Source organism: Artemia franciscana, chromosome 9 (assembly GCF_032884065.1).
Source record: "Artemia franciscana chromosome 9, ASM3288406v1, whole genome shotgun sequence".
Lineage (NCBI taxonomy): Eukaryota > Metazoa > Arthropoda > Branchiopoda > Anostraca > Artemiidae > Artemia > Artemia franciscana.
The window spans coordinates 23,433,541-23,459,055 of NC_088871.1; the positions used below are offsets into that span (position 1 = coordinate 23,433,541).

The window sequence follows — 25,515 nt, forward strand, 5'->3', positions numbered from 1 at the left end:
CGTGTGCTTATCTGTCTCTCTTTCTCCCTCACTCTGGGTGCCTGTTTATCCAACGGTCTGTCTTTCTGTCTGTTCGTCTGTCTCTTTCTGTGCGTTTGTGCCTGTCTGTCTTTGCGATTGCGTCTGTATGTTTGTGTGTGCCTGCCTGTCTCTCTCAGTGTGTCTATATTTCTTACCGTCTGTGTGTCTTTTTGTGTGTTTCTGTCTCTGTGTATGCGTGTGTGTCGGTATCTCTTTTTTTCTGTGCCTATCTATTTTTCTATCTCTTTGCATTCAGTTTTGTCTGTCTCTCTTTAATAATAATTTATTTATCACCCACTTTACAAAAACAGAGGTTAAGTGGAATAAAATACAAAACAAAAACAGAAAAAGTAATACAAGAAACAAATTTAATCACATACAGATAAAAGACGGATAAGGCGATAAAAACATCCTAGCCTATAAATCGCTTCAATAGCTAAATTGGCAGATAATTTTTCGAAAGCACCAGTAATATCTGTCGCACAATACTTTTTAACCAGTTTTGTATTCCGGTAAGAACGAGGTAGATATAAAAGAAATTTGCAGTACCGGTAATAATTTATACGAATACGTTTTAGATCACCAGTCAACAGAAGTGGCCTAGTACCAGAACAGGAGAGTACAGAATGATCGCAAAAATCTGAGTAAAGCCTAGTTAGCGCTCTTCTCCTATAGTGTCCACGATTTGGTACAATCTTAGAGTAACCAAGCCTCAGCTTATATCATTGACAGCACGAGACCGGAGAGCATTCATAAAATCGCAAACTGTTATACCAAGCTAACGAAACGATTTAACACGAGGAATGCTAAAACCACAGCAGTGTAGTGAATCTGAACAATTATTACCTTTGAAAACAAGAAACTCGCACTTGTCAATATTTAGGTACAGGCCGATATCGTGGAAAGCAGAAGTAACTGACTTCACTGAAAGGGCAAGACCAGACTCAGTTTGACTAATCAGAAGAAGGTCATCCGCATAAGCCGGATATGAGATATCAGATGGTTCTAGTAGGCACGTAGTCGATATTTTTGATAGTTCATTTTCAACACAAGCATTCAAAATATACGGCGAAAGAACTCCCCCTTGTCTTACACCGCAACGAACAGGGATATGACCAAAATAAGAATTATCTTATGACTTAAGGCGAAGGTAAGAATGGGAGTACCAAAAACGAAGCACGAGAATTACCGACGGATTTACTCCCCTCTGGCATAATGCTGTCCATGCTCGAGTATGACAAACACTGTCAAATGCTTTAGACAAGTCTAGGGTTGCGAAATGAAGTACACGACGAGTGCGATGGGCATCTTGTAATAAAGAAGTCAAAGCACGGTGAGCATGCTGACAGCCTAGCCTCGATCTAATACCAAATTGATTATCATCATTTAGAGCAAGCTTAGTGATATAAGGTAGTAGGAGGTGTTCAAAAAGCTTGCTAAGAGTACAAACTACTGTTATTGGCCTATAAGAACTACAAGAAACCGGATCTTTTCCTTTTTTTAGAAATGACGTAACGCTACCGCATAACGAGTCGGGCACACACGAACTACTAAAACACATTTGAAAAAACAGTTGGAACATTTGGAACAAGGTTCAAAACACTAATCCCATCAATATCCAAAGATTTTGATTTTAAACCCTTAATACCCTTAACAATAGCCCACTTCTCAACTGGAATCACATGTCTTTGACATAAACGTGACGGCAAATTTTTTTTTGAGCAAACGTGAGAAACGCTTATCCAGTGCATAATTAACTTTGGAAAATATTTTTGGATAAAGTTCGATCCAAGATGGACGAGGTATAATATCACTAGAACTTGTACCCGAAAACTTGGCAGAATTTATCACTTTTTGCCACTCACTATTACTTTTCGGAAAAGTTTCACCGGAGTAACGAATGGCACGAAGATGGCGTTTATATTCGAGTTTCGTCTTTTGTTTTAGATCAAACACAGTATCCCGAGAAGGTCGACCACAGGCAGACCAGATTCTTAACCAGAATTCGGCCTTATTCTTGACTTTTTTCAGCAAAGGATCACACTTCCAAATTGGTTTTTGAGTATTTCGCCGGACACGGATCAGTGGGACGGCCACATCTTCAGCTTGCTTTATACATAAGATAATGTCACGATAATAGCGATTCAAATCAGCACGAGCATTGTCAATAATGGGGTATGCATTCGTGCAAAGAAGATGGAAGGGGACACGTACGGCGGACAGTAGAGCTCCAAGTGTAGCAAGGTAAAGAGGCATGTTCGCACTAGACCAATCACGTTTTTCAAACCACTTATGCGACAGTGATGGTTGGTTCGAGTATACGTCAGAAGTAACCGTAATATCAAAATATAGAGGTAAATGATCATAATCTCTCTCATCTTCATCAACATGTTCTGCTGAAGTTTGTAATGAATGATAGCAGATACAGTGGTCCACATTTGAGACAGAACCACTACAGTGGATATATGTAAAACTGACGTCTTTCGCTAGGACCTTAAATGCTGAGGGTAGACACTGAAAAAGCGCTTCCTGTCGTGTCGAGGAAACGGTGATGTCACAGTTACAATCGCCTGTAAGCACTCACTTGTATCTGAGACGCTCAATACCAGATATGAGAGTCTTTAATTTATTGTAGGCATTAGCATAACTGGAGAAGGAAGAAACAGATCTTCTATCATTGGGTAAATAGGCGTTGATTAGGATCATGTCTTCAAGCCAGACTGCAAGATAGTGTTCACAGGATTGGTAGCAGCTAGGAGACAAATATGTAGGCAAAGATTGCTTAATTATACAGGCAAGACCGCCAGAAGGCCTGCCTCGGATACGGCGGGCATTCGTGGCGAAAACAACATGTTGAAAACTTCGCCTTAGAAAGTTTACACTCCAACTTGGGAGCAGGTGTTCTTGTAAGAGAACAACATCATGATTAGCTAGTTTCTTATCAAGGGTTAACGATTTATCCTTTGTCCCATTGATGTTGAAAGAGCACACTGAGACTTTATACTCATTCATGATTGCAAGCGAGAAGGTCGTGGAACTTTGGCATTTGCAAGACTCTTTAGTTTGGAGCAACGAAAACTGTAAGCAACATGATCCCTACTACAATTTACACACTTTGGGGTGTTACTGCAAGGTGAGTCACTAGAATTCATATGAGGACCCGTGCACCATGAGCATTTGTAGTTTTGATCGGGACACTTTGCGGCAAGGTGGTCAGGTGATTGACATTTCCTGCAGCACCTAGAAATTCGCCGATATTCATACACTCGGAATAGTTCATAGCCTATCCTCAGGCCAGATTTAAGGGCCGAGACAGATTTCGTCTTCGAACGTAATTTTCACACAATTTAAGCTCCCAATTCTCATAGTGTCTCGAACAACCCTGCAAGCTTTAACAGGCACAAAATCAAGATTTTGTGCAACGCCTTTCATTATGCCGAAAAACTTTTTCTCCACCATTTTTGCTTCGCAGTCACGAAAAACCGAGCGTGCAGATTTGCATAAGTCAGCAGTGACGTATGTCTTTGCGTGTATGTCTCTGTGTGTTTGTGTGTTTCCTTCTCTCTCTCTGTGTGCCTCTATGTCTGATGGTCTGTTTGTCTAAGTGTGTCATTGTGTATGCACCTGCGTCTGTCTGGGTGTGCATGTCTCTTTTTGTTTGTGTTTGTGTTTGTTTCTCACTCTCTCTTTCTCTCTCTGTGCGTCTGTGTTTGACCGTTTGTTTGTCTGTCTGTCTCTTTCTGTGTGTCTGACTTTGTCTCTTTGTTTTTCTGTCTTTCTCAGCATGTGTGTCCCTTTGTGTGTTTTTGTGTGTCTTTCTCTCCCTCTGTCTGCATGCCTCTGTGTTATCCCATCTCTTTTTCTGTCTGTTTGTCAGTCTCTGTATGTCTCTGTGTATACTTTTGTTTCAGTGTGGGTTTGCATGTCTCTTTGTGTTTGTTTATATGTCTGTCTCTGTCTCTCTGTGCCTATATATCTCACCGTCCGTTTACCTGTCTCTGTGTCTCTCTCTGTGTATGATTTGTGTGTCTTTCTGCATGTGCGTGTATGTCTCTGTGTGTTTCTCTCCACTCTCTCTCTTTCTCTCTCTCTCCCTCTCTCTCTCTCTCTCTCTCTCTCTCTCTCTCTCTCTCTCTCTCTCTTTCTTTGCCTATGTGACTTTTTGTCTGTCTTTGTGTTAGATATGCATGCCATTTCGTATGCGTGTGTGTTTCTGCATGTTTGTAATGTGTCTGGGTGTGTGACCGTCTGTTTGTCTGTCTGTATGTTTGTCTCTGTGTATCTACATATGTTTGAATCTGTCCATCTGTGACTGTGTGTCTCTCTGTGTTTTTGTGTTTGTCAGTCTCTCTTTCTCTTTGTGCCTGTCTGTTTATCTGGCTTTGTGCGTCTTTCTATGTATGTGTATGTCTGTGTGGCAGTGCGTGTATGTCTCTGAGTGTTTTTGTGTGTATATTTCTCTACCTCTGTTTCTCTGTGTCTGTGTGTCTGATCATCTGTTTGTCTGTCAATGTCTCTGTGCGTCTTTGTGTATACATGTGTCTCTGTATGTGTGTGTCTAGGTTTCTCTGTGTATATGTACGTGTGTCTGTCTCTCGCTATGGGACTGTGTCTGACATTCTCTTTGTCTGTCTGTGTGTCTTTATCTCTGTGTCTGTGGAGGTGAGCATCTGTATGTCTTTTTGTGCCTTTCTATTTGTTTTTGAATGCTTATCTGTCTCTCTTTCTCCCTCACTCTGGGTGCCTGTTTATCCAACGGTCTGTCTTTCTGTCTGTTCGTCTGTCTCTTTCTGTGCGTTTGTGTCTGTCTGTCTTTGCATTTCTGTCTGCGTGTTTGTTTGTGTGTGTGTCTGCCTGTCTCTCTCTCAGTGTCTCTATGCGTCTTACCCTATGTTTGTCTTTTTGTGTGTCTGTCTCTGTGTACGGGTGTGTGTCTGTCAGTCTGTGCGTCTTGGTCGGTGTGTTTGTGTCTCTCTCTCTCTCCCTATGCCTGTGTGTCTGACCGTTCGTTTGGCTGTCTCTGTCTTTCTCTTTGTGCCTGGGTTTCAAAAACATGAGCCAGCCAGACTACCACAGGTTAGGAATGGCCAAGGAGTATTATGAAGGGTTGGCTTGAAAAAAAAAAAAAATACAAAGCACTGTGGTTAAAGGACAATTTCTTATTAAAAGTATCTGAAAATACATAAGGGACAATATGATTGGGTTGTAAAAACACATAGAAATGGATTTAAAGCACTATTCATATAAAAATAAAGTCATAAAATGCTTAAGGAATGATAATAGGTGCCAAAGGGTACCGTTGAACAGTCACAAAGTGCCACAACCCGTGAAATGCAATGGAGCATCACTATTTAAAAATGAAACGGCAATTACCATCGTCGAAATGAAAACATCTGTCAGAAAATCCAAACAAAAAAAGAACAATAAGATCATTTGCTAGATGAAATCCGTTTTAACAGTTGGAACTAAAACGGGACAGAAAAATAAAAACAAAATGGATGCCATTATATCATAGAAACGAATATGCATTCTTATTTGAAAATAATGTTTTAAACATTAATGTCTTAATAATGTTTTAATGTCTTATATGAAAATAATGTTTTAAAGAAATAATGTTTAGGGGTTACAAAATCATAAACCTATGGATTACATGCTTCATTTTATCAAGAACATATTTGTAAATACTTTAAGAATGATGGCAGGTGCCTTGGGAGGCCATGGGCCGGCTATATGTGTGCCACGGGCTTTGACCCACCTTGGTGTAACACGAAGGAATGGCATGCAAAAATAAGTAGTTGGAGCTAAAGAATAATTTTTATCTGGAAATTGTCTGAAAATGGTTAAAAAATGATAACAGATGTCAATGAATGCCACGGAATGGCCAAAATGTCTAAATATGCTTAAGGGGTAATAATGATTACCACAGGGTTTCACGGAGCACCACAGGGTGTTACTGTGCCTTGAAAACCAATTGAAAGAGATAAATCAAATGTCAAGAGGAAAAGTTCAGTTTTAAGAAACAACGTGCTTTTATATCTCAAATGACGCCCCTTACTTAAAAAGTATGTCACAAATAACTTTTGGATCATAAATATTTCAAACACACCTGCAATCTTTGAAATGGGCAACGATGTTCTATGGGGGTACGAAATGCCATGGACCAGGATGTGCTAAAAGTCGCTGATAATCATGGGCCATTGATTGCCACTGGGCCAAGCGCTACTCTGGAGCGTCACAATAGATTGGGAGTGTTCTGGACTGTGATTGTCCATATGGTACGAGATGTCATGTACTAAGAAGTGCCAAGGGCAAGAGAGCACCAGAGGGGCACAGAATACCACGGGACCGTGATAGCCATAGGTGTGACACAAGGGGTTCGAGAAATGGCACCCTACTTTTCAATTCATAGAGGGTGTGGGCAAAGTTCATTATACCGAAACCTATTGCTTTGGTGGGAGGGTTCAAGACCGTGAGAATCCGTGAGGTACGAAATGCTATGGCAAAAGAAGTCCCACGGATAAGAGAGTTAAATGGACTACAGAGTGCCACGTATTCATCAACTAGCTTGGGAGAATCACAATGGTTATAGACAGTCCTGGATTGTAATAATACATGGGATAAGACGGGGCACGGGGACAGGAGTCACTCAAGCCAAAGAGTACCCTCTGCCAAGAACAGTGATGCTCCATGGACAGTAAATGGTCATCTTACGTTATCACTTTAAAAATAATCCTTAACAATCCCTCCCTTGAATTCCCATGTTAACTCCTGCCCGTATTTAATAAAGAGGAACTTTGAACGAACGAGTAAACTACTTGCCATTGTATTCCTTTCAGAGAAAGAAATGCTATTGATATTCATTAGAACACGAAACCTATTGCTTAGAATATATTTCGTAGATCATAATATCACTGCCTTATCAGTTCAGTTAACTAAGGCAAAGTTCCTTTGCTAATGGAGATCTCGGGTCTCACTTTCGTTTCCTAAGCTAGGCAAACACTTTTTTGTCGAGTTACAAAAGCTTCTTTGACCAAAACAAGTCGTTCTTAAGTGGCTTGGGGAGTGCCTTGAGGAAGCATCTCGAAAACAAAAAAAAAGTTTAAAATATCTTGAAGAAAAGAATCTTGAAAAATGTCATGAAGAATAAAATCTGGCAAAAATTACCGCAAAAAAAATTCTCCAAGAAAAAAAAAGGCTCAATAGAAAAAAATTATGAATAGTATCCTGAAAAAGAAATTCTTTAAAAAAATCTCGAAGAAAAAATCTTGAAGAAAAACATATCAATCTAACCAAATCTTTAAGAAAAACATCTCAAAGAAAAAAAAATTGGCGAACATCTTGAAGAAAAACATCTTGAAGACAAGGGTCGTAAAAACGTCTTGAAAAATTCTTGAAAAATATCTTGAAAAATGACTTGAAGGAAAATGCTACGGAATTCCAACAATCAGCCTAAGGAATGCCCTAAGGAAAATTTTCAAGGAAAAAATCCTGAGAAAAAGAAACATTTCGAAGAAAAAAAAATCTTGAACACAGAAAAATCTTGAAGAAAATATTTGAAAAAAATATCGAGAAAAAGATCTTGAAAAAAACTTCTCAAAGAAAAAGATATAAAAAAACACCTCAAAGAAATAAATCTTGAAAAAATACTCATTCCATATAAAAAACAAAAACCTTGAAAATAAACTTTCTCCGGAAAAAAACCTACGTCATTAATAGGGTCGTTTGGATTCCATATGTAAGCAATAGCACTTGTTTCACGGGGAAGGCCCCTAAAGAAACTGTGCCAAAATATTTAGTAGCTTCAGAAAAGTGCCGGCTCCAAAACTCAAAGATATAAATATATATATATATATATATATATATATATATATATATATATATATATATATATATATATATATATATATATATATATATGACATGGGATAAACTGATAGCACACTACTAATAAGGGCTTTAAAGTTGACAGGACTCCCCAGAGTCTGGAGGTAAGGGTTGTAAGTTATGCCCCAGCTGCATACAAGGTTTTTTTTATGGAAGGGGTTGCTGTGTGAAATTTAGAAGAGGCTCACAGAATGTATAGTTCTAGTTTCCTAATAAGAGTCAAATTGTATGGAAAGCAAATTCCTCCCCCTTAGATCCCGAAACACATTCAATTAGAATTGTGGGATAGACATTTTGTTGTCAATAGTCCAAAAACCCTATAACAATGTATTTAGGGTAGACGCAACCCCCCAGAGCCCATGGACTAGGGGTTATAAGTTATGCCCCAGGGTATATAAGATTTTTATGGAACGGATATGCGAATAAACTTTCGATCAAATAGAGTTCATTTATTAAAAGTTGGAAGTTGTAGTACCCTTTTTAAGAGTCAAAATAAATGGAGGGCACTCAGCCCCCCTCCTAAGTCTATCATTCCCCAAATCATATACGATAGAAATTTTAATAGATCTATTTTGTTCAGTTTTGTTGAAATGTCCAGTAATTAAATCTTTGAGGATGTCAACCTCCTCACAGTCCTCATGACAAGGGCTGTAAATTAGGCAATTGGTTCATTGTTTACACATGGTATATGTTATTGAGAAAGGTATCCATGTTTGAACTTTACTTTTCAAAAAGACGAAGGGCATTCAGGAATGCCTTTCAGAGGATGTTGAGGAGAGTATTATACTAAATCAAACCACGTTATGTGTGTAAGGATTGTCAAACGGGTGTAGCACGGGAATAAATGTGCGTATTAAGTTGGAAAATTCAGAATATGATAAGGGATATAAAAAGTTAATATTTGCATGCTACCAATACTACTACAACTGCTGCCGGAATGCTTTACCTATAGTATTGAGGGGGAATTCAAACTATACCAAGACGCTATGTGCATAAAAATTAATTTGGATTTTAGGTTGGAACCTTCAGAGAATGCTTAAAGGGGAAGAACATCTCACCAAAAGGAAATGTATGGAACCAACTGCTAATACTATTGTTACTGCTACATTTACTACTATTGTTACTACTACTACTACTTCTACTACTTCTAATGCAATTACTTTGTAAGGCTAAGACCATTTAAATAAAAATTTCAAGAAGTGTATAAACATACAGGTTATCTAAAAGACGTATTAGCAATGCCATAGCAAGGGCTAATTGTATTAAGTTGAGACTTCCTGGGCTGGATGACAGGTATGTTCAACTGGCCAAAACGCAATATGTTAATACTACTGTTGCTAGTAGTAATACCTCTATTCAATACTAATACTAATAACGTCAATACTACTGCTGTCACTGCTATTACAACTATGCCTAAGGATATGATGATGAAATTTAGATGGTATTTTGAGGGGAGGAGAGGTGACCTGAGCCAAAACGCGCCAGCTGTATGCTATTTGTCAAAAACCTGACAAAAAAAACCTTTGTCAAAAACAAAAATCAGTTTTATAAATTTTTCCCTCAAAACGAGTTTTTCAAAGTAAAATGAGGAGCTTTATTAAGAAGAAAGGGGGTAAAAATAAAGTAAAATAATTTACCAAGCGTAAACTACCCCAAATATTTATCGGTAAAAAAAAATGAAACTCAAAACAAACAAAAATTACAGTAAATAACCGAGTCAAACTCAAAACAAGCAAAGATTCACATGCGTAGGGCCTATAACCCCCATGCAATCTCAAAACCTGAACATAGTTTCCTCTATACTGTGAATATCCTACGTTTGAACTGTTTTTGCTTTTTGTTTTCACAACTAAAAATTATCAAAACTTATAATGATAATTATGATAATTAAACTGACAATACACCGTCATTTGCTTTTTGTTCTTTTTTTTCAGTAAAGTGCAAATTATGCTCTGATCTCGAAACCAGAATCTTTAGTTTACAAAATCATTATAGAAGAAGTTTTCACTTACCTTAAAATGTATAGAACTGTTCCGTTTCTGTAAACTCTCAGTGCAATATGAGGTGGAGCACTGGGTTCTTTAAAATCTCCATGTTTGATAAAGTACATGTCAGGAACCCATATCTCATCATGATGGTGCAATGCATTTAGAAAAGGGTGAGGCCCGTCTTCATACCTCAGTCTTGGATCTAACCATATCTGTCTCATTAAAAACTCCACTTCATAATTCTGCGCATGGACAAAAAAAAGGAAAAAGTTTAAATATCCAACATGCAAGTTCCTTTTGTCTTTAATGGCTCCCGAAACCAAGTGTGTAGGAGTCTTCTCTTAACTTGCAAGAAGATAATAGGCCAAATATGACGGAAATCCGTAGCATCGGAACAAAACGACAATCCATTAAACTTGAGCACTGCCAAGTGCTCAAGTTCATTCCCCATTTAGGGCAATAAGAATAGCCTATTATTTATGTCTCATCCCATACACAAAGACGTAATTTTAAAATAGCTTTTGGTGTGTTATCCAACATAGTAAACGGGAAATCTTCAGCCTTGTTTTTTTTTTTTTTTTACAGAAATCCTCAGTGTGTTAATGAGACAACAATCCATAGCATTGGAATAATGTCTGTTATGGCATTTTTTTTTTCAGGTATCTAAGGACATATTAACAGACTAATATCTTTATCTTACCCAATACAGACAAGGATAATTTTAAAAAAAGTTTGTATTTTTAGAAAACCTCCGAGTGTCGCCCTCTCCTTCCAGCTGAACAAGGAAGAGACACACCTTATAGTCTAACTTCTAGGAGGAAATTTCTATTCAATTAGTGGTACATATTCAGTCAATCTTCCTAAGAAGTTGATGAAGTCGGGAATGTGGGCTTTCTGAGCCTGAGCAGTAAATTAAGTCTGAGCTTGTTAACAAGCTTTTATGAGCTTTTACACTCTTAGGGGAATGGAAAGCACTCTGAAAGCAAATTCAAAGCCTCCCACTCCCAACTCAAGGATCTTTTAATTACTAAAATGTATTTGATATATTTAAGCTTCTCTATTTTAAGAATCTCATGCATCTCCCTCACCATCTTAAGAAATATAAACCTCGGATAATTTCGTTATTTCTCAATTATTTACAAAAGTGCAGATCCAGAATGTTTTTTTGAACAAAATGAGAGAAGTTCCCTGGAGTATCGAACAAATTTAAAAGTAATGATAGCTCTATAGTTGCCGACTTAGGAATGTCATTGAGTGTGGAGATTTTTAATGAACAAGAAGAAGTTCCGCTCCGCTCAAGAAAATTGAACCGTTACAAAATTTATCTGGAGCAGATAACACTATCAGTCAGCATGAGACCACACCCATCATTTGGGAACAAAAGGAATTTCTTGTGCCAGAATTATAATTTAGTAACACTGAATTATCTAATAAGCTACGAAACGCTATTTTCACATGTCTATGAAATAGAATTCATAACAAATTCTTCACCTGACGTAAAAAAAACTTCATCCCAGTAAAAAAAAGGGATAAACCATTTACAAGCAAGATATGTAATGGGACTGTTACTGCTAATTCTCGTTTAACACCTCGTGTTTCAAGAATCTTAGAAAATAAGAAAATCTTATTTTCACACCTCTAAAGGTTATAACCTGTAGGATTTGAGCCAAATTGTTTTCTCAAGATTTACGTTATACAAGCATGTGAAACATCACATTAAAGTCACGAATAAGCAAAAGGAGGAAGTATAGACCTCAGAAACCAACTTCCAACGTTTTCTGCATGAGAGTAATATTTTGTCTTTTTGTGCATTATTATTATTGTATTTTAGTTTTTCCTATTTTATTTTATTTCTAAAATAATTATCTCCTGTTTTTTGTTTGTTTTTTTTTTTTTATTGTGAAAAACTGTCCGACGGAAATTATGAACCAAAATCTTGGCAGAAATAAAGCTTGAGGCATTTTTTTTTTGTTAAAGAAATATTGTTTGATGCAGTTTTTATTTAGTGAAAGAGTTTTTTTTGCATGAAATTCTGGAAACCACATGAATGGAATACGTGTAAAAACACAGAGAGAGAAAAAGAAAACTGAAAAACTAGGGAACATACAAAGCTTACTTTTGAAAAGGCAGAAATTGTTCAAGCTACAAAGGCCCTAGTTGTGAGAGTGATGTTGCATAAGGGCGTAATCCTGTCAAGCTCCAGGGACATATGGCGGTATCATGGAGCGTGAGTAGCCACTTGAGCTTCATGCATTACCAGGGGCCCGTTGGAGCTACATGCAACGGCAGAGGGTGGCAGCACCACCGAACTGCTGTAGCTTAATTCAGTTTTCAAATAGTTTATACTATTGAACTGTAGTACGTATCGACCGGCTCCATAGTAACCGAAACTCTATTAAACGGGATATTGATGGATACCTGGGAGGATCTTTCCATGAAGGAATTCATTATGGATGAAGAAAATTTTCATGAAGGGGGCACTGGATTTTCCCACATTATTTAAACCAACAATGAGACATTATGTAAGAAAACAAGTTTTTTCAACTGAAAGTAATGAGCAACATTAAAACTTAAAACGCACAGGAATTATTACATATATGAGTGTTTTTGTCCCCTCCTTAATACCTTGCTCTCTACGCCAAAGTATTCTTAGTAATTTTAAAACAGCAATTTATTCTAATTAAACAGCCTATGTGATTCAGGGGTGATTCTTAATGAATTGGAGCAAAATTCAAAATTCAATATAAGGAGTTAGGCATTGATGAGGGGGAGAACCCCTATTTGCGTCATAAAAATATGCAAATATGGAAGTTCGCTACATAGGTTAACTCGTAGCTTACGTGTATTTATTACTAATATTGTTATTACACGTTAATATAACGTGTTGTAAATACAATAAACAAAATTGTATTTATTTAAGTTTTGTAAAATTAAAATTGAAATTTTGTTTACAAATAAATTTTTATAATTAAAACTGAAAGTTCCAGTGGTTTTTTTAAGCAACCAAAAAATTAGAGGAAAACCTGGCCCCCTTCCCCGCGTCTTTTTTCTCGAAATCTTACGAAGAAAACTTTGAGAAAGCCATTGAGCCAAACAGAGTAAAATTAATCTGCACATTTCGTTTTTATTTATTCATGTACAGTGAGCCAAAATAAAACCAACATCAATCCAAAAACGTTAAGAAATCAAACAAAGAAATAAAACAAGTTTCTTTTAACTGAAAATAAGGAGCAGCATTAAAACTTAAAACGGGCAGCAATTATTCTGTAGATGAAAGGGTCCGTCCCCTCCTCAACACTCCACCCTTACGTATACAGAATAATTTTCTCTTTAATAGCTACTAATCCCTAATTTTTCTTTCTAAGAAAAATACTACCTTTTAATCGCTAGATTTTAATATCCCCCGCATAGCGTCATCTTGCCAATTAGGCTAATTTAAACTGTGGGACTTGATGCTGGAGATTTTCCGTCGCCTTTCGCAGACACGAATTAATATTTTTTTTAGCACGGTCTTTTTTTCTTCCGAATTTGTTTGTTCGTTATATTATGTTCGTCTATTATTACATTTTTTGGGGCAAACTGGCAAAATTATATGCCCTCGTAAAAGGGTCCTGTTTGTTCATTATATTTTGTTCTTCTTAGACTGTTTGTATTATTTTTTGGATACCCTTCTATTCTTTTGGGCCGGCCCTACTATTTGACCTTCTTTAGTTTACGCCTTAATTCTAATTTTTGTACTTGGTTTATCATTACATTTTTTTGGGGGGGGGGGGCAAACTGGCAAGATTATATGGCCTCGTAAAAGGGTCCTTTCCTCCACCGTATAAGGTATTTAGGCCCAACCATCCTGTTCAACTCTCTTTACTTCACGCTTTTTTTCTAATTTTTCAGTTTATGCACATTTTTTAATCATATTGTCAAGTTCCGACTGTTACAGATCAGGGTACCTTTTGAATTTTTAAAAGTTATTAGACATGGTGGAAACTTTTTTTTTTTACTTTTTGGATAAATCAACTAATCTTGCTAATCAGCTAAATCAGCTAATCTAAATTTGAAAAATTTAGAAAAAAATGAGGCATTTTTAACTTACGAATGGGTGATCAGATCACAATAAAATTTGATATCTAGAAGAACCTCATGAATCTGACGTAAGATTTTAAATTGTGACCGGATACGGTGACATTGGGAGGAGTTGGAGGGGGAACTGGAAATCTTGGAAAACGCTTAGAGTGGAGAGATCAGGATGAAACTTGATACGAAGAACAAGCATAAGTCCTAAGTACGTGGGTGAAATAACTGGACTGGATCAGCTCTCTGTGGGGGATTCAGGAGGGAGGGGATAATTCGGTAGTTCGGAAATACTAGAAAAAATGAGGCTTTTTTAACTTACGAACGGGTGATTGGATCTTAGTGAAACTTGATATATAGAAGCACCTCATGTCTCAGACCTCTTAGTTAATATCCTAACCAGATCCGATGACGTTGGGGGAAGTTGGAGGAGAAAATTGAAATTTTGGAAAGCGTTTAGAGTGGAGAGGTCAGGATGATACTTGGTGGGAAGAAATTGTTTATGAAAAAACAATAGTTTTTCTAATTGTTAAATGGCATAAGGATTTTTTTGAATAAAGAATCTTCTCAGACTTTTAACTCTTTAATATTTCCCAGATAAATTGTTTTTTACATGACAGGTTTTTTAATTATTTAATAGCGAATCTTTTATTTTTATACGAGCAATCTTTGATTTTGGACATTTAATTCCTTGAGATTTACCAATTAAACTCTTTTTAATGAAGCAAAAGTTTTAATTATTTACTAGTGAGAACTTTTTTTTTGAGAACTTTAAGCTAATGGTAAAAAACACATGAGTAGACTTTAAAGTTCATACCGATGATGCTTATCTCTAGTTTTTGGGGGCTTCGGGCTATCTTTCCTATTTGGTCTTCTCTCTTTCTCTCTCTCTCTCCCTCTCTCTCTCTCTCTCTCTCTCCTTAATTTACAGCTTTTTATTAGTGCCTTAAGAAACCGGCTATATTTTTTACAAAATGTTCTATTGTGTTTGCAGTCTTTAGGACAAACACATGTAGGAACCATGTGTGTCACTTACAAATCTTCTGTCGCAGCTCTACAAATCCCAGCCCTTAAAAAATGCAAGTACCATCTAATATATAAAATTGAATATTCCATGCTTTTGATCGATAAATACCTTTCCGTAATACCTCTACCACAGCAGTCAACAAAAACACCTGCCTCATGAAGAAGGTTGAAGCAGTGCAAAGCAAGACAAACTTCAGTAGTCCATTCAGTCCTTTTTTACTGCTGTGGTAAATGATAATTAGTGTCTCTTATGATGTGACGGATGGCATAAATTAGTTACTATTTTATATTAGTTACTATTAGTTACTATTTATCCTACGGCCTTTTTGATTCAGGGGTTATTCTTATGGAATTGGGACAAAACTTACGATTTAGTGTAAAAAGCGAGGTATTAACGATGGTACGAACCCCCTCGCATACATAATAAAAATATAAGAATATAAAAGTTTGTTACGTATGTTAATTCTTAAGTTACGCATATTTTTTACTAATAAAAACGCTCGTTAAAAATTAAAAGTTCTAATTACCTTTTTAAGTAACCGAAAAATTGAAGGGCAACTAGGCCTTTAAGATGTGACAGATGGCGTATTTAGTCCTTGCCGTAACTACGACAACTACTTTATTTAATGAATTTTAATACGATTACCCTTGGGAGAAAAACATCAAAAAAACAAATGGACTTGAGGAGTTTAATGCACATGGAGTCACCGTAAGTGGTAAGTTCTTTTGGTGTACATATTGTTATTGAAACTGCTTTTCAGAGTTTCAGGCCGTAATAGCCACTGTCAATCCTCACTTACAGTTCAGCATCACGAGCTGTTTCATCGAAGTTCAATTCGAATAATACTCAATGTAGAAACTTGAGTCAGGGAATTCCTGGATATAACTTTCATTTCAATACTTCTTGAGATTGTTCTCTAATTTTGTTAAATTGACAGCATCTTTAGCAACATTTTCTTTTAGTTACTATGTCCAAATTTCTTAAAAGTGTAAAATTTGAAGTCATAGAAAGTTTAGATATATTGGAAGTCTGTTTCTCAGAACTCTTTAGTATTCAATGTATATTAATTTCGGACAATTGTCAAGCTTCACTATGTGTAAATCAAAGCATAATTCCAAAGTGCATAGCTTAAACAATGCTCCTAATTCAGGCAATAAAAAGACCATCAAAACTGAAAATAAACACAAAACAAAGAAAATTGAATTAAAACTACATTTTTGCCGCTATTAGACAATTTCTAGTAGGCCCAGTCAGATTATATAAAAAAATCACATCGTCAGCATCCCAAATCTAAGACACATCGCTCTCTAATTCATAATTCTTCCCACCCTGTTTTTACTAAAGTTATGCGTCCTTTTGACGAGCCCAGTTGATAGATATGTGATAAGAAATCTGTGTTACTTTCCAATGAGTTTTCAAGAATCAAAACGATTTAAAGCCTCTAATCTTAGAATGAAATCCTTTCAAAGAGCTGTGCACATATATCATTTAAAAACAGTACAATTAATACCTAATATAAAAACTGTCTAGCGGTGCCATAAGACGAAGGTGCCTTGTGGCGCCTTGACAAAGAATATACAAAGACAGAAAGAAAAAAAAGTATACTAAGGTTTTTTACAGTATTCAGGTCCCAGGACATTGCTAGATGTTTGGTAATATTCAGAAAGAAGGAAAAATTAGTAGTCCCAGTAATAGATAAAAATATTTACTTACCAAACTTGACTCGTCTGGTGACGCAAGACTTAATAAAAGAACACTGACATTTACAACCACAGGTCCTGAAAGTGAACAACTAAATCAAAAGCAATTAAACCTGCACCGAAAAATAATTTTCTATTTATGTAAACAACAAGAAAAAACACAAGAAAGTTCAACCATTAGGGTATTTTTCTTTTGTTTTGCTTATCTTTTATAGCGTTTGTGTGCACAGTATTGATCTCTTCTGTCCACTCCCAAATAAGTAAAAGTGGCCATTAATGGAAAAACCTTAATTGAATCGGCTCATTTGAAATAAGCTTTTGAAATATAAAGTTAAAAACAGTAGGGGTGGATTAGTGAAGAACGTTGTGTCTTAGTATATTACAGGTAACTCCAAACTTACCCTTGAACTTTTAATTACCAACTGCTCCTATTGGTCGCAAATTAAAATAGTTTTAGTCAAGCTCCAGTCATCATACAGTTCGTGGTAACGAACTGCAGTAAGGAGCAACCCAGCTCAATAGTAACCAAAACACTAAAAAACGGAATTTTGATACTAATAGGTATATCAAAAGAAATGGATTTTATGCTAATTTTAAATATATAAGTTTCATCAAATTTATTCTTACTTATCAAAAGTTGAGGGCCTGAGAAAATTTGCCTTATTTTGAAAAGTAGGAGGAAACATCCCCTAAAAGTCATGTACTCTTAACGAAAATCATACAATCGCATTCCGGGTATCAGACAATCTCACTGTAGAAGTTTTAAGCTCCTATCTACATAGAAGTGGAACTTCGTATTTTTTGCCAGAAGAACGATTACGGGTGCGTGTTTATTTGTTTATTTGTTTGACTGTTTTGTTTTTTTCCCCCAAGGGTGGTTATATCGACCCAAATGGTCCTAGAATTTCGCAAGATATCTCATTATAACGGAAATTAAAAGTCTTAGTGCCCCTTTTAAGTGACCAATAAATTGGACGGCACCTAGGATTCCTCTCACGCTCATTTTATACCCAAAGTCAATGGATCAAAATCTTGAGATAGCCATTTCGTTCAACATTGTCGAAAAACCTAATAACTACGTCTTTGGGGCTAACTTACTCCCCCATGGTCCCCGGGAGAGTGGCTGCATGTTATAAGCTTTGACATCTGTTTGTATGCAGTAATGGTTATTGGGAAGTGTACAGATATTTTCAGTGGGATTTTTTTGTTGAGGAAGGGGGTTGATGGGAGGGAATACATGGGAGGATCTTTCCTTGGAGGAATTTGTCAAGGGGAACGAGAAATTCCATGAAGGGAGCGCAAGGTTTTCTAGCATTATCTAAAAAAAGCAATGAAAAAATCGATAGGAAAAATTTTTTTCAATTGAAAGTAAGGAGTAGCAATGGAAATTAAAACGAACAGATTGATACTTATAAGAGGGATTCATCTCCTCCTTAATACCTCACTCTAAACGCTAAGGTATTTTTTAGTAATATCAATTATTTATTCAATTGTCTTTGTGATTTAGGGGTTATTCTTAAAGAATCGGGACAAAATTAAAGCTTTAGTGTAAAGAGCGAGGTATTAACGAGGGGACAAGCCCCCTCATATACATAATAAAGATATGCGAATATAGAAGTTCGTTACGTAAGTTAATTCATAAGTTGCGTGTATTTATTACTAAAAAAAAAATGTTCGTTAGAAATAAAAAAAAAATCTAGTTGCCTTTTTATGTAATCGAAGAATTTGAGGGCAGCTAGGCCTCCTCTCTCACCCCTTTTTTTTCTCAAAATCGTCCGATCAAAACTAAGAGAAAGCCACATACTAAAACAAAAAATCCGCAAATTTCGTCTTAGCTATTTATGTGCGAAGTGGCAAAATCAAACACGCAGTAATTCAAAAACATTCAGAAATTAAATAGAAAAACAAGTTTTTCAACTAAAAGTAAACAGCAACATTAAAACTTAAAACAGACAGAAATTACTCCGTGTATGAAAGGAACTGTTCTCTCCTCAACGCCAAGCTCCTTACGCTGAAGTTTCTTACTGTTTTGAAAAGTAAAGTGTTGAGAAATAGTCAAACTTTTGCGTAAAGAGCCAGGCGTGGAGGAGGAAATAGCCCCTATCATACACGGATTAATGTCTGTTTGTTTTAACTTTTAATGTCGCTGCTTACTTTCGGGTAAAGAAACTTGATTTTAAAATTGTTCAAGAATTTGACAATAACTATACTTTTCATGATTTTACTTACTTTTCAACCAATAAGTAAAATCATCAACACAACCAAGTGTTATTTCTGCGCAAGGTTAGGGTTTGAACAGAGGAAAGGAAATTGCAAATAATTATGAAGGTATGACTTCGACAATACCAAATGCTTGCGGAGACATTAGCCTAGATATGCTCAATGAAATTTACAAACAATTCAAGAATTTTGATGCATATAACTAAAAGTTAATTGTCTTCTTGAAACCTAAGGAAATGTAAGGAAAAAAGGAAAAATGTTTCTATTTCTAAGTGTGCAGAAATTATCAAAAGCAAAGCTCGCCTGCTCAACTTTATGCTTAGAAATTTCATTTTTATAGAATATTATAGAAAATTTTTGTTTTAATTTTTGTTCGATTTCATGTTTTGTTTTAATTTTGCAGTTATACAATTTATAAAAGCAGTTTTAATAGTGACAATGCTAAATCTAAAAATTCTCAGCTCTGAGTATGACAGTTTTTGGAGGAACCCCAAAACATTCTAGCGTGAAAGCATGTCATATTTTGGCGATGAACTCTATTTTAAGGAAAAAAAAACTCAGTTAAATGTGTTAAAGGTCATTATATGGACACAGAGTCGTTCAAGAAGAGGACAAAAGTATGACTGTGAAGACTTTCCCCAGGCAACATGGAGGATTGGTAAGACTAGTATTAAAAAAACAGGAAACATTGTTAGTTATTTTGGAGTCCAAATCAAATTTTATTGGGGTAGGTAGGTAGGTAGGTAGGTAATTTTATTCAAAAAACAATGCAATAAACTTTCATTCATCAGCTAAAAAAAATAGGCCGCAATGGCCTGTAAGCATAGCTGACATCAAATACGATCCATTTCTTTAAAATATTTCACTTACATCAAAAAGAAAAATAAATAAGATAAATAAACTTCAAAAAAAGAAAAAAAAAACAAAAAAAGAAAACAAAACAAAAACTAACGGTCAATTTAACAAAATGGGGGGAGATACCCCTCTCTCAATCTAAAATACTCCACATTACTAATTGTTCAGAAGATGAGCATTGAGGCGACACCCCAGCTGAGGCAGACTCTCTGATTCCTTAACTTGCTGTGGGAATGGGTTCCAGACGGACGGTCCCATGTATCTGATTTCATAAAAAAAACTAGTTTTTTTAACTGAAAGTAAGGAGCGACATTAAAACTTAAAACGAACAGAAATTATTCCGTATATGAAATGGGTTGTCCCCTCCGCAATCCCTCGCTCTTTACGCTAAAGCTTTTAATTGTATTAAAAAGCAGAATTGTGGCAAAGAGTTAAACTTTAGCGTAAAGAGCGAGGGATTGCGGAGGGGACAACCCATTTCATATACGGAGTAATTTCTGTTCGTTTTAAGTTTTAATGTCGCTCCTTACTTTCAGTTAAAAAAACTAGTTTTTTTTATTTAATTTCTGAACGTTTTTGAATTATTGCATGTTTGATTTTGGCTCTCCAGACATAAATTATTAAAATGAAATTTGCATATTAATTCCTTTTTTGGCTAAATGGCTTTCTCTTAGTTTTGATCAGACGATTTTGAGAAATAAGGGATGGGAAAGGAGGCCTAGTTATGGTTTTTGACTATGCGGAACAAAATGGCTATCTCAAAATTTTGAGATTATATTTTTTCTCTGGGCCCCTGCCACCTCTTAGTTCGTTTATTTTCCCGTTAGTTTTCACTTGTTTTCGCTTTATAGTTGTGTTATCTCTTAGCAGTTCTTTCGTTATTTGAGTTATGGTTATGGTATATATGTTTTATCGCTCGTATAGTTGTGTTATTTTCAAATTATACTCCATAATAGAGAGGCTCCAAACACCCAGCATTGTATATTAAGTTCTGAATTTGACGTTTTTTTCTAACGTGACCAGATTTGTCCTGCGCCCTGCGCCCTTTTCATTGAATTTTTCTTCCCCCATGACATATTTCTCCAAGAAAAGATCCTCCCACATAGCCCCCTCCCCCCAACCCTACCCCCAAAACCAAAAAATCCCCCTGAAAACGTCTGTACACTTCCCAATAACCATTATTATATGTAAACACTGGTCGAAGTTTGTAACTTGCAGCCCCTCCCCCAGGGACTGTGGGGGAGTAAGTCATCCCCAAAGACATAGTTATTATGGTTTTCGACTATGTTGAACAAAATGGCTATCTCAAAATTTTGATCTGTTGACTTTGGTAAAAACATGAGCGTGGGAGGGGGCCTAGATGCGCTCCAATTTTTTTGGTCACTTAAAAAGGGCACTAGAACTTTTCATTTCCGTTAGAATGAGCCCTCTTGCGACACTCTAGGACTACTTGGTCGATATGATGACCCCTGGGGAAAAAAACAAATAAACACGCACCCGTGATTTGTCTTCTGGCAAAAAATACAAAATTCCACATTTTTGTAGATAAGAGCTTGAAACTTTTACAGTAGGGTTCTCTGATACGCTGAATCTGATGGTGTCATTTTCGTTAAGATCCTACGACTTTTATGGGGTGTTTTCCGCTATTTTCCTAAATAAGGCAAATTTTCTCAGGCTCGTAACTTTTGATGGGTAAGACTAAACTTGATGAAACTTATATATTTAAAATCAGAATTAAAATGCCATTCTTTTGATGTAGCTATTGATATCAAAATTCAAGTTTTTAGAGTTTTGGTTACTATTGAGCCGGATCGCTCCTTACTACAATTCGTTACCACGAACTGTTTGATGACATGAGCCGACGGGGAAGTATTCCGAAACTCATGAACAAGATTATTTGAATTTCGCGTGTCATAATCATGATAGGAAGAACCCAAGCTAAAAAAAATCATTAAAAATATCAGGCCCTAAATTATGTTGACACTGATATACTAAAATACCAATCTGCATGTCTCTGATTTTTCCAACATCCAAAATATCAAACTTCTTATATATAGACACAGTGCTGGCGCTTCTGCGATCATAATTTCCTAGAATTCTAATTGCCTTATTCTGTTGCACTTTAACTCTCCTGTAATTAGACTGAAAGTTACTAGCCCAGGTTAAACAACTATTATTTATATATGACGCTATTAAAGTATGGTACAGTGGCATTAAAACTTTCAAAGGAAGCACATTTTTTAGACACCGCACCATTCCAACTCCCCTTGAAACTTTGCAGGAAACTAGGTCACTGTATGCCCTCCAACTCAGTTTGAAGTCAAGAAGAAACCCGAGGTAACGCGTTTCTTGGACTAGTTTTAAAGAAACACCATTGTAATTAATATCTGAAGGTAAATCTTGGGGCTCACCAGTCCTTCTAAAAACCATGTAACTTGTTTTTGAAGCATTAACAGCAAGTTTACTGAGTGTAACAAACGTATGTAGTCCCCTTAAAGCACTGTTTTCTTGGTATATCGAGTCCGGCAACGATTTGGCAATAACAGTTGTAGCTGTGTCATCAGCAAAAGACGTTAAGTAACCAGGGACAAAAAATATCATACTATCTACATAAATTAAAAATAAAAAAGGACCTAGGACAGAACCTTGTGGCACTCCACAATTCAGTGAGTAAGCTTGTGAAACTTCATTATTTATTACGACTTTTACACTTCTACCTCACAAATACGACTCAAACCAACTCAAACACTTATTCCTAATACCTAACTTCGACAATCTATCCAACAAAATTCCAAAATCAACAGTATCAAAAGCTTTCTTAAAAGCAATGAAAATTGTCATGCAAAACAAATTTTTTTCCAGTGCACCGTTTACCTTATCAATTAAATTTAAAGCGGCATGCACAGTTGAATGTCTTTCTCTAAATCCAAATTAAGTTTCAGACAAAAATTCGCAATTTGTTTGATGCTCATATAGTCTTTTGTGCACTATTTTTTCATAAAGCTTTGAAATGATGGGTAGTATTGATATAGGTCTCCAATTTGAAAGGTCACTTAGAGTCCCAGACTTCGGAAGCGGGATGACTTTGGCCACTTTCAGCGAAAAGGGACATTGACCCTCTGCCATTGACAGATTTATCAAAAATGCTAGTACTGGAAGAATATTCGGAAGCACTGATTTTAGAGTTCGCAGGTTGAGGCCATCGGTCCCAGCACCGTTTGATTTTATTGAAGAAACAATCTTCTCTATTTCTACAGAATCGCAGGGTTCTAATTTCATTTCAAAATCTTGACCTCCTAGGTCTTCAAAAGTTGATTCTTCTATCAGCAACTCGTTGTTCACTGCTGCTTCACTCTGAACAGTTTCACCAATCTTCGAGAAATGATAAGCAAACAAATCACATACTTTGTCAAGATCTCAAACTATTTCGCCACCAACATTGAGGCTATACTGTTGTGGAGCAGGACTACCTCTGATCACTTCAGTAATAATTTTCCAAGTGGCTTTAGGGTTTGATGCATTTTTCCTAAATTCTTCGCCATAAAAGTTTCTCATATTCTTTCTTCTAGCAGAGTAAACTAGATTACGTTGATCCTGAAACTGTGCAGAACTAAACTCATTTGGTTCATTGATGTGTGCTGTGTACAAAACATTTCTTATATCAATCATTCGCAAAAGCTCATCATCAACCCAAGGTTTTCTCGCTGCTTTTTTTCTTATTTTCATACTTTTCAGTGGGCATGTCAAGTCATAAATACCATTTCAATTCTTTCCATTTCAATTTTTTTCTCCTTATAGCCTCAGAAAGTAGAACTGGACGACATTTTTTTCGTACAGCTTACTTTTTGCGATATAGTGAGTCAGCTGAGTGCCCAAAACAATCCATAGGCAACTTCTCTGAAAAACATCTAGCAAATCTTCTTTTGTTTTTTTTTTTTGGAGTGTCCACGCTTCAGAGCCATACTTGACTACTGTCATTAACTGTAGCTTCCAACATTCTATGATTGGTTGGGGAGTTTACCTTCTTATTCTTCTAGACCTTTTTCTTCAATGAAAAACACCCTGGACCCGAGCTATTGTAAATTTAAAATTTTCACTGTACCCCTCGGGTCTGCTAATAATACTGCCTAGATAAGTAAATCTGTATATTTGATCGATTTTCTAGTTACCCAGCATTGTCTCTTCGCCTTCACTTATTCTTAGTCTTAGCAACTTGGTCGCATAGTTCCTTACTTACAGTTCATCATCATGAACTGTTTGATTTGTTACCACGAGCTGTTTGACACAGTCACAAATGTTGTTCATTATACGAACAGTATTCCCCAAATTTTAGATGCTAGTAAAATGATTGCAAAGATTTAAAGATAAATATCAAAATTAATCAAATAGTTCGTGGTAACAAACTGTAAGTGTGTTGCGACGCGTCCCAAGAGTAATCGAAACTATAGAACACGGAATTTTACTACCATAAGATGTATCAAAAGAATTAACTCATTATGCTGATTACAAATATTTAAATTTTCATTAGCTTCAATGTTACCCATCAAATGCTACGAGCCAGAGAAAATTTCTCTTATTTTCAAAAAAGAGGAGAAACGCCCCCAAAAAGTTAAAGTTAAATCTTAATGAAAGACAAACATTTAGATTCAGTATATCAGAGACCCTGTAGAGGTTTTAAGCTCCGATCTTAAAAACTGTTGAATTTTACATTTTTTTTTCACGAAGAAAGATCACGGACGCGTGTTTATTTTTTGTGAATTATTTTTTTGTTTATCCCAGAAGCTATCTTATTGACTTCTATTGCCCTTTGACGAATTCTAGTGCCCTTTTTCAGTGACCTACAATATTGAAGGGCAACTAGACCCCCTCCCACAGACCCTTTTCCCCAAGATTCGTCCCATAAAAAATTTAAGAAAGCCATTTTTTTAAGAACAGTTGAAAGACCAAATAACTATGCCTTTGGGGATAGAATGACTCGTCAAGGCTTGAGGGCCAGAAATGTCTATAATTCATAAAACTTGCCCATTGTTTACGCATAGGATAGTATTTGTTTTTAGGAGGTATGGATGTTTTTTTTGGGGGGGTGCAATTTCTTGGGGAGGGGGAGCTACATGGGAAGAATTAGAAATATCTTAAGAAAAACATCATGTTCTTTCTGGGTGTAGCTTAATTCCTGTATTCTAGAGCAGGATATGCTCAGGCGCATCAGTTTTGACGGTTAAAACACTATTTTCCATTTAAAACGCTTAGATACCATGAAAACGCTTATAGTTTTTGTTTCTCTTGAAATATCAGCATTTGAATCTGAACTTGAAACTGACTTTGAAAAAGTCCCAATCCGCTTGATTATGTCTATATTGATAACAAAAAATATTTTTTTTCAGTAAAGTTATAAACTAAACTAATTAAATCCATGCTTACCTGTACTAGGTGGAATTATGCGACTGTCATATCTCTCTTTGCTTAGTATTTGATCAAGGATTCTTTTGTCAGACTGTGTTTCAGCGAATCTGAAAATGAGAAACCATATTCATAATTGAAAGTCTTATATTAAAAGCATTTGAGCTAAAATAAAACAACAACAAAAAAATACAAGATTCAAATCCAATCGTAGAGAGTCAGTAAGGAAAGCTAAAAAAAATAATAATATCATGTTTAGTTTTATATTATTTGCTAAAGAAAATTCAACCCGAGTGGATGAAAGAATGCATCAGGGTTCGACCCTATTCGTGCGTGACATTTTGTGTTTCCA

The 25,515-nt window shown here is 36.1% G+C and overlaps 1 protein-coding gene across 5 annotated transcripts in view; it reads right to left on the reverse strand.

Moving 5' to 3' along the window:
• The window catches only part of LOC136031164 (glutamate-gated chloride channel-like), a 200,839-nt gene that overhangs the window by 104,097 nt on the left and 71,227 nt on the right, over positions 1-25,515 (reverse strand). For all 5 annotated transcript variants that reach the window (XM_065710509.1, XM_065710505.1, XM_065710507.1 and 2 more), the window contains 3 exons: positions 25,185-25,273; positions 16,702-16,766; positions 9,918-10,135 (listed from right to left, as the gene is read on the reverse strand). In XM_065710509.1, coding sequence (XP_065566581.1) covers positions 9,918-10,135; positions 16,702-16,766; positions 25,185-25,273 — 372 coding nt within the window. The remainder of the gene's footprint in view (positions 1-9,917; positions 10,136-16,701; positions 16,767-25,184; positions 25,274-25,515) is intronic.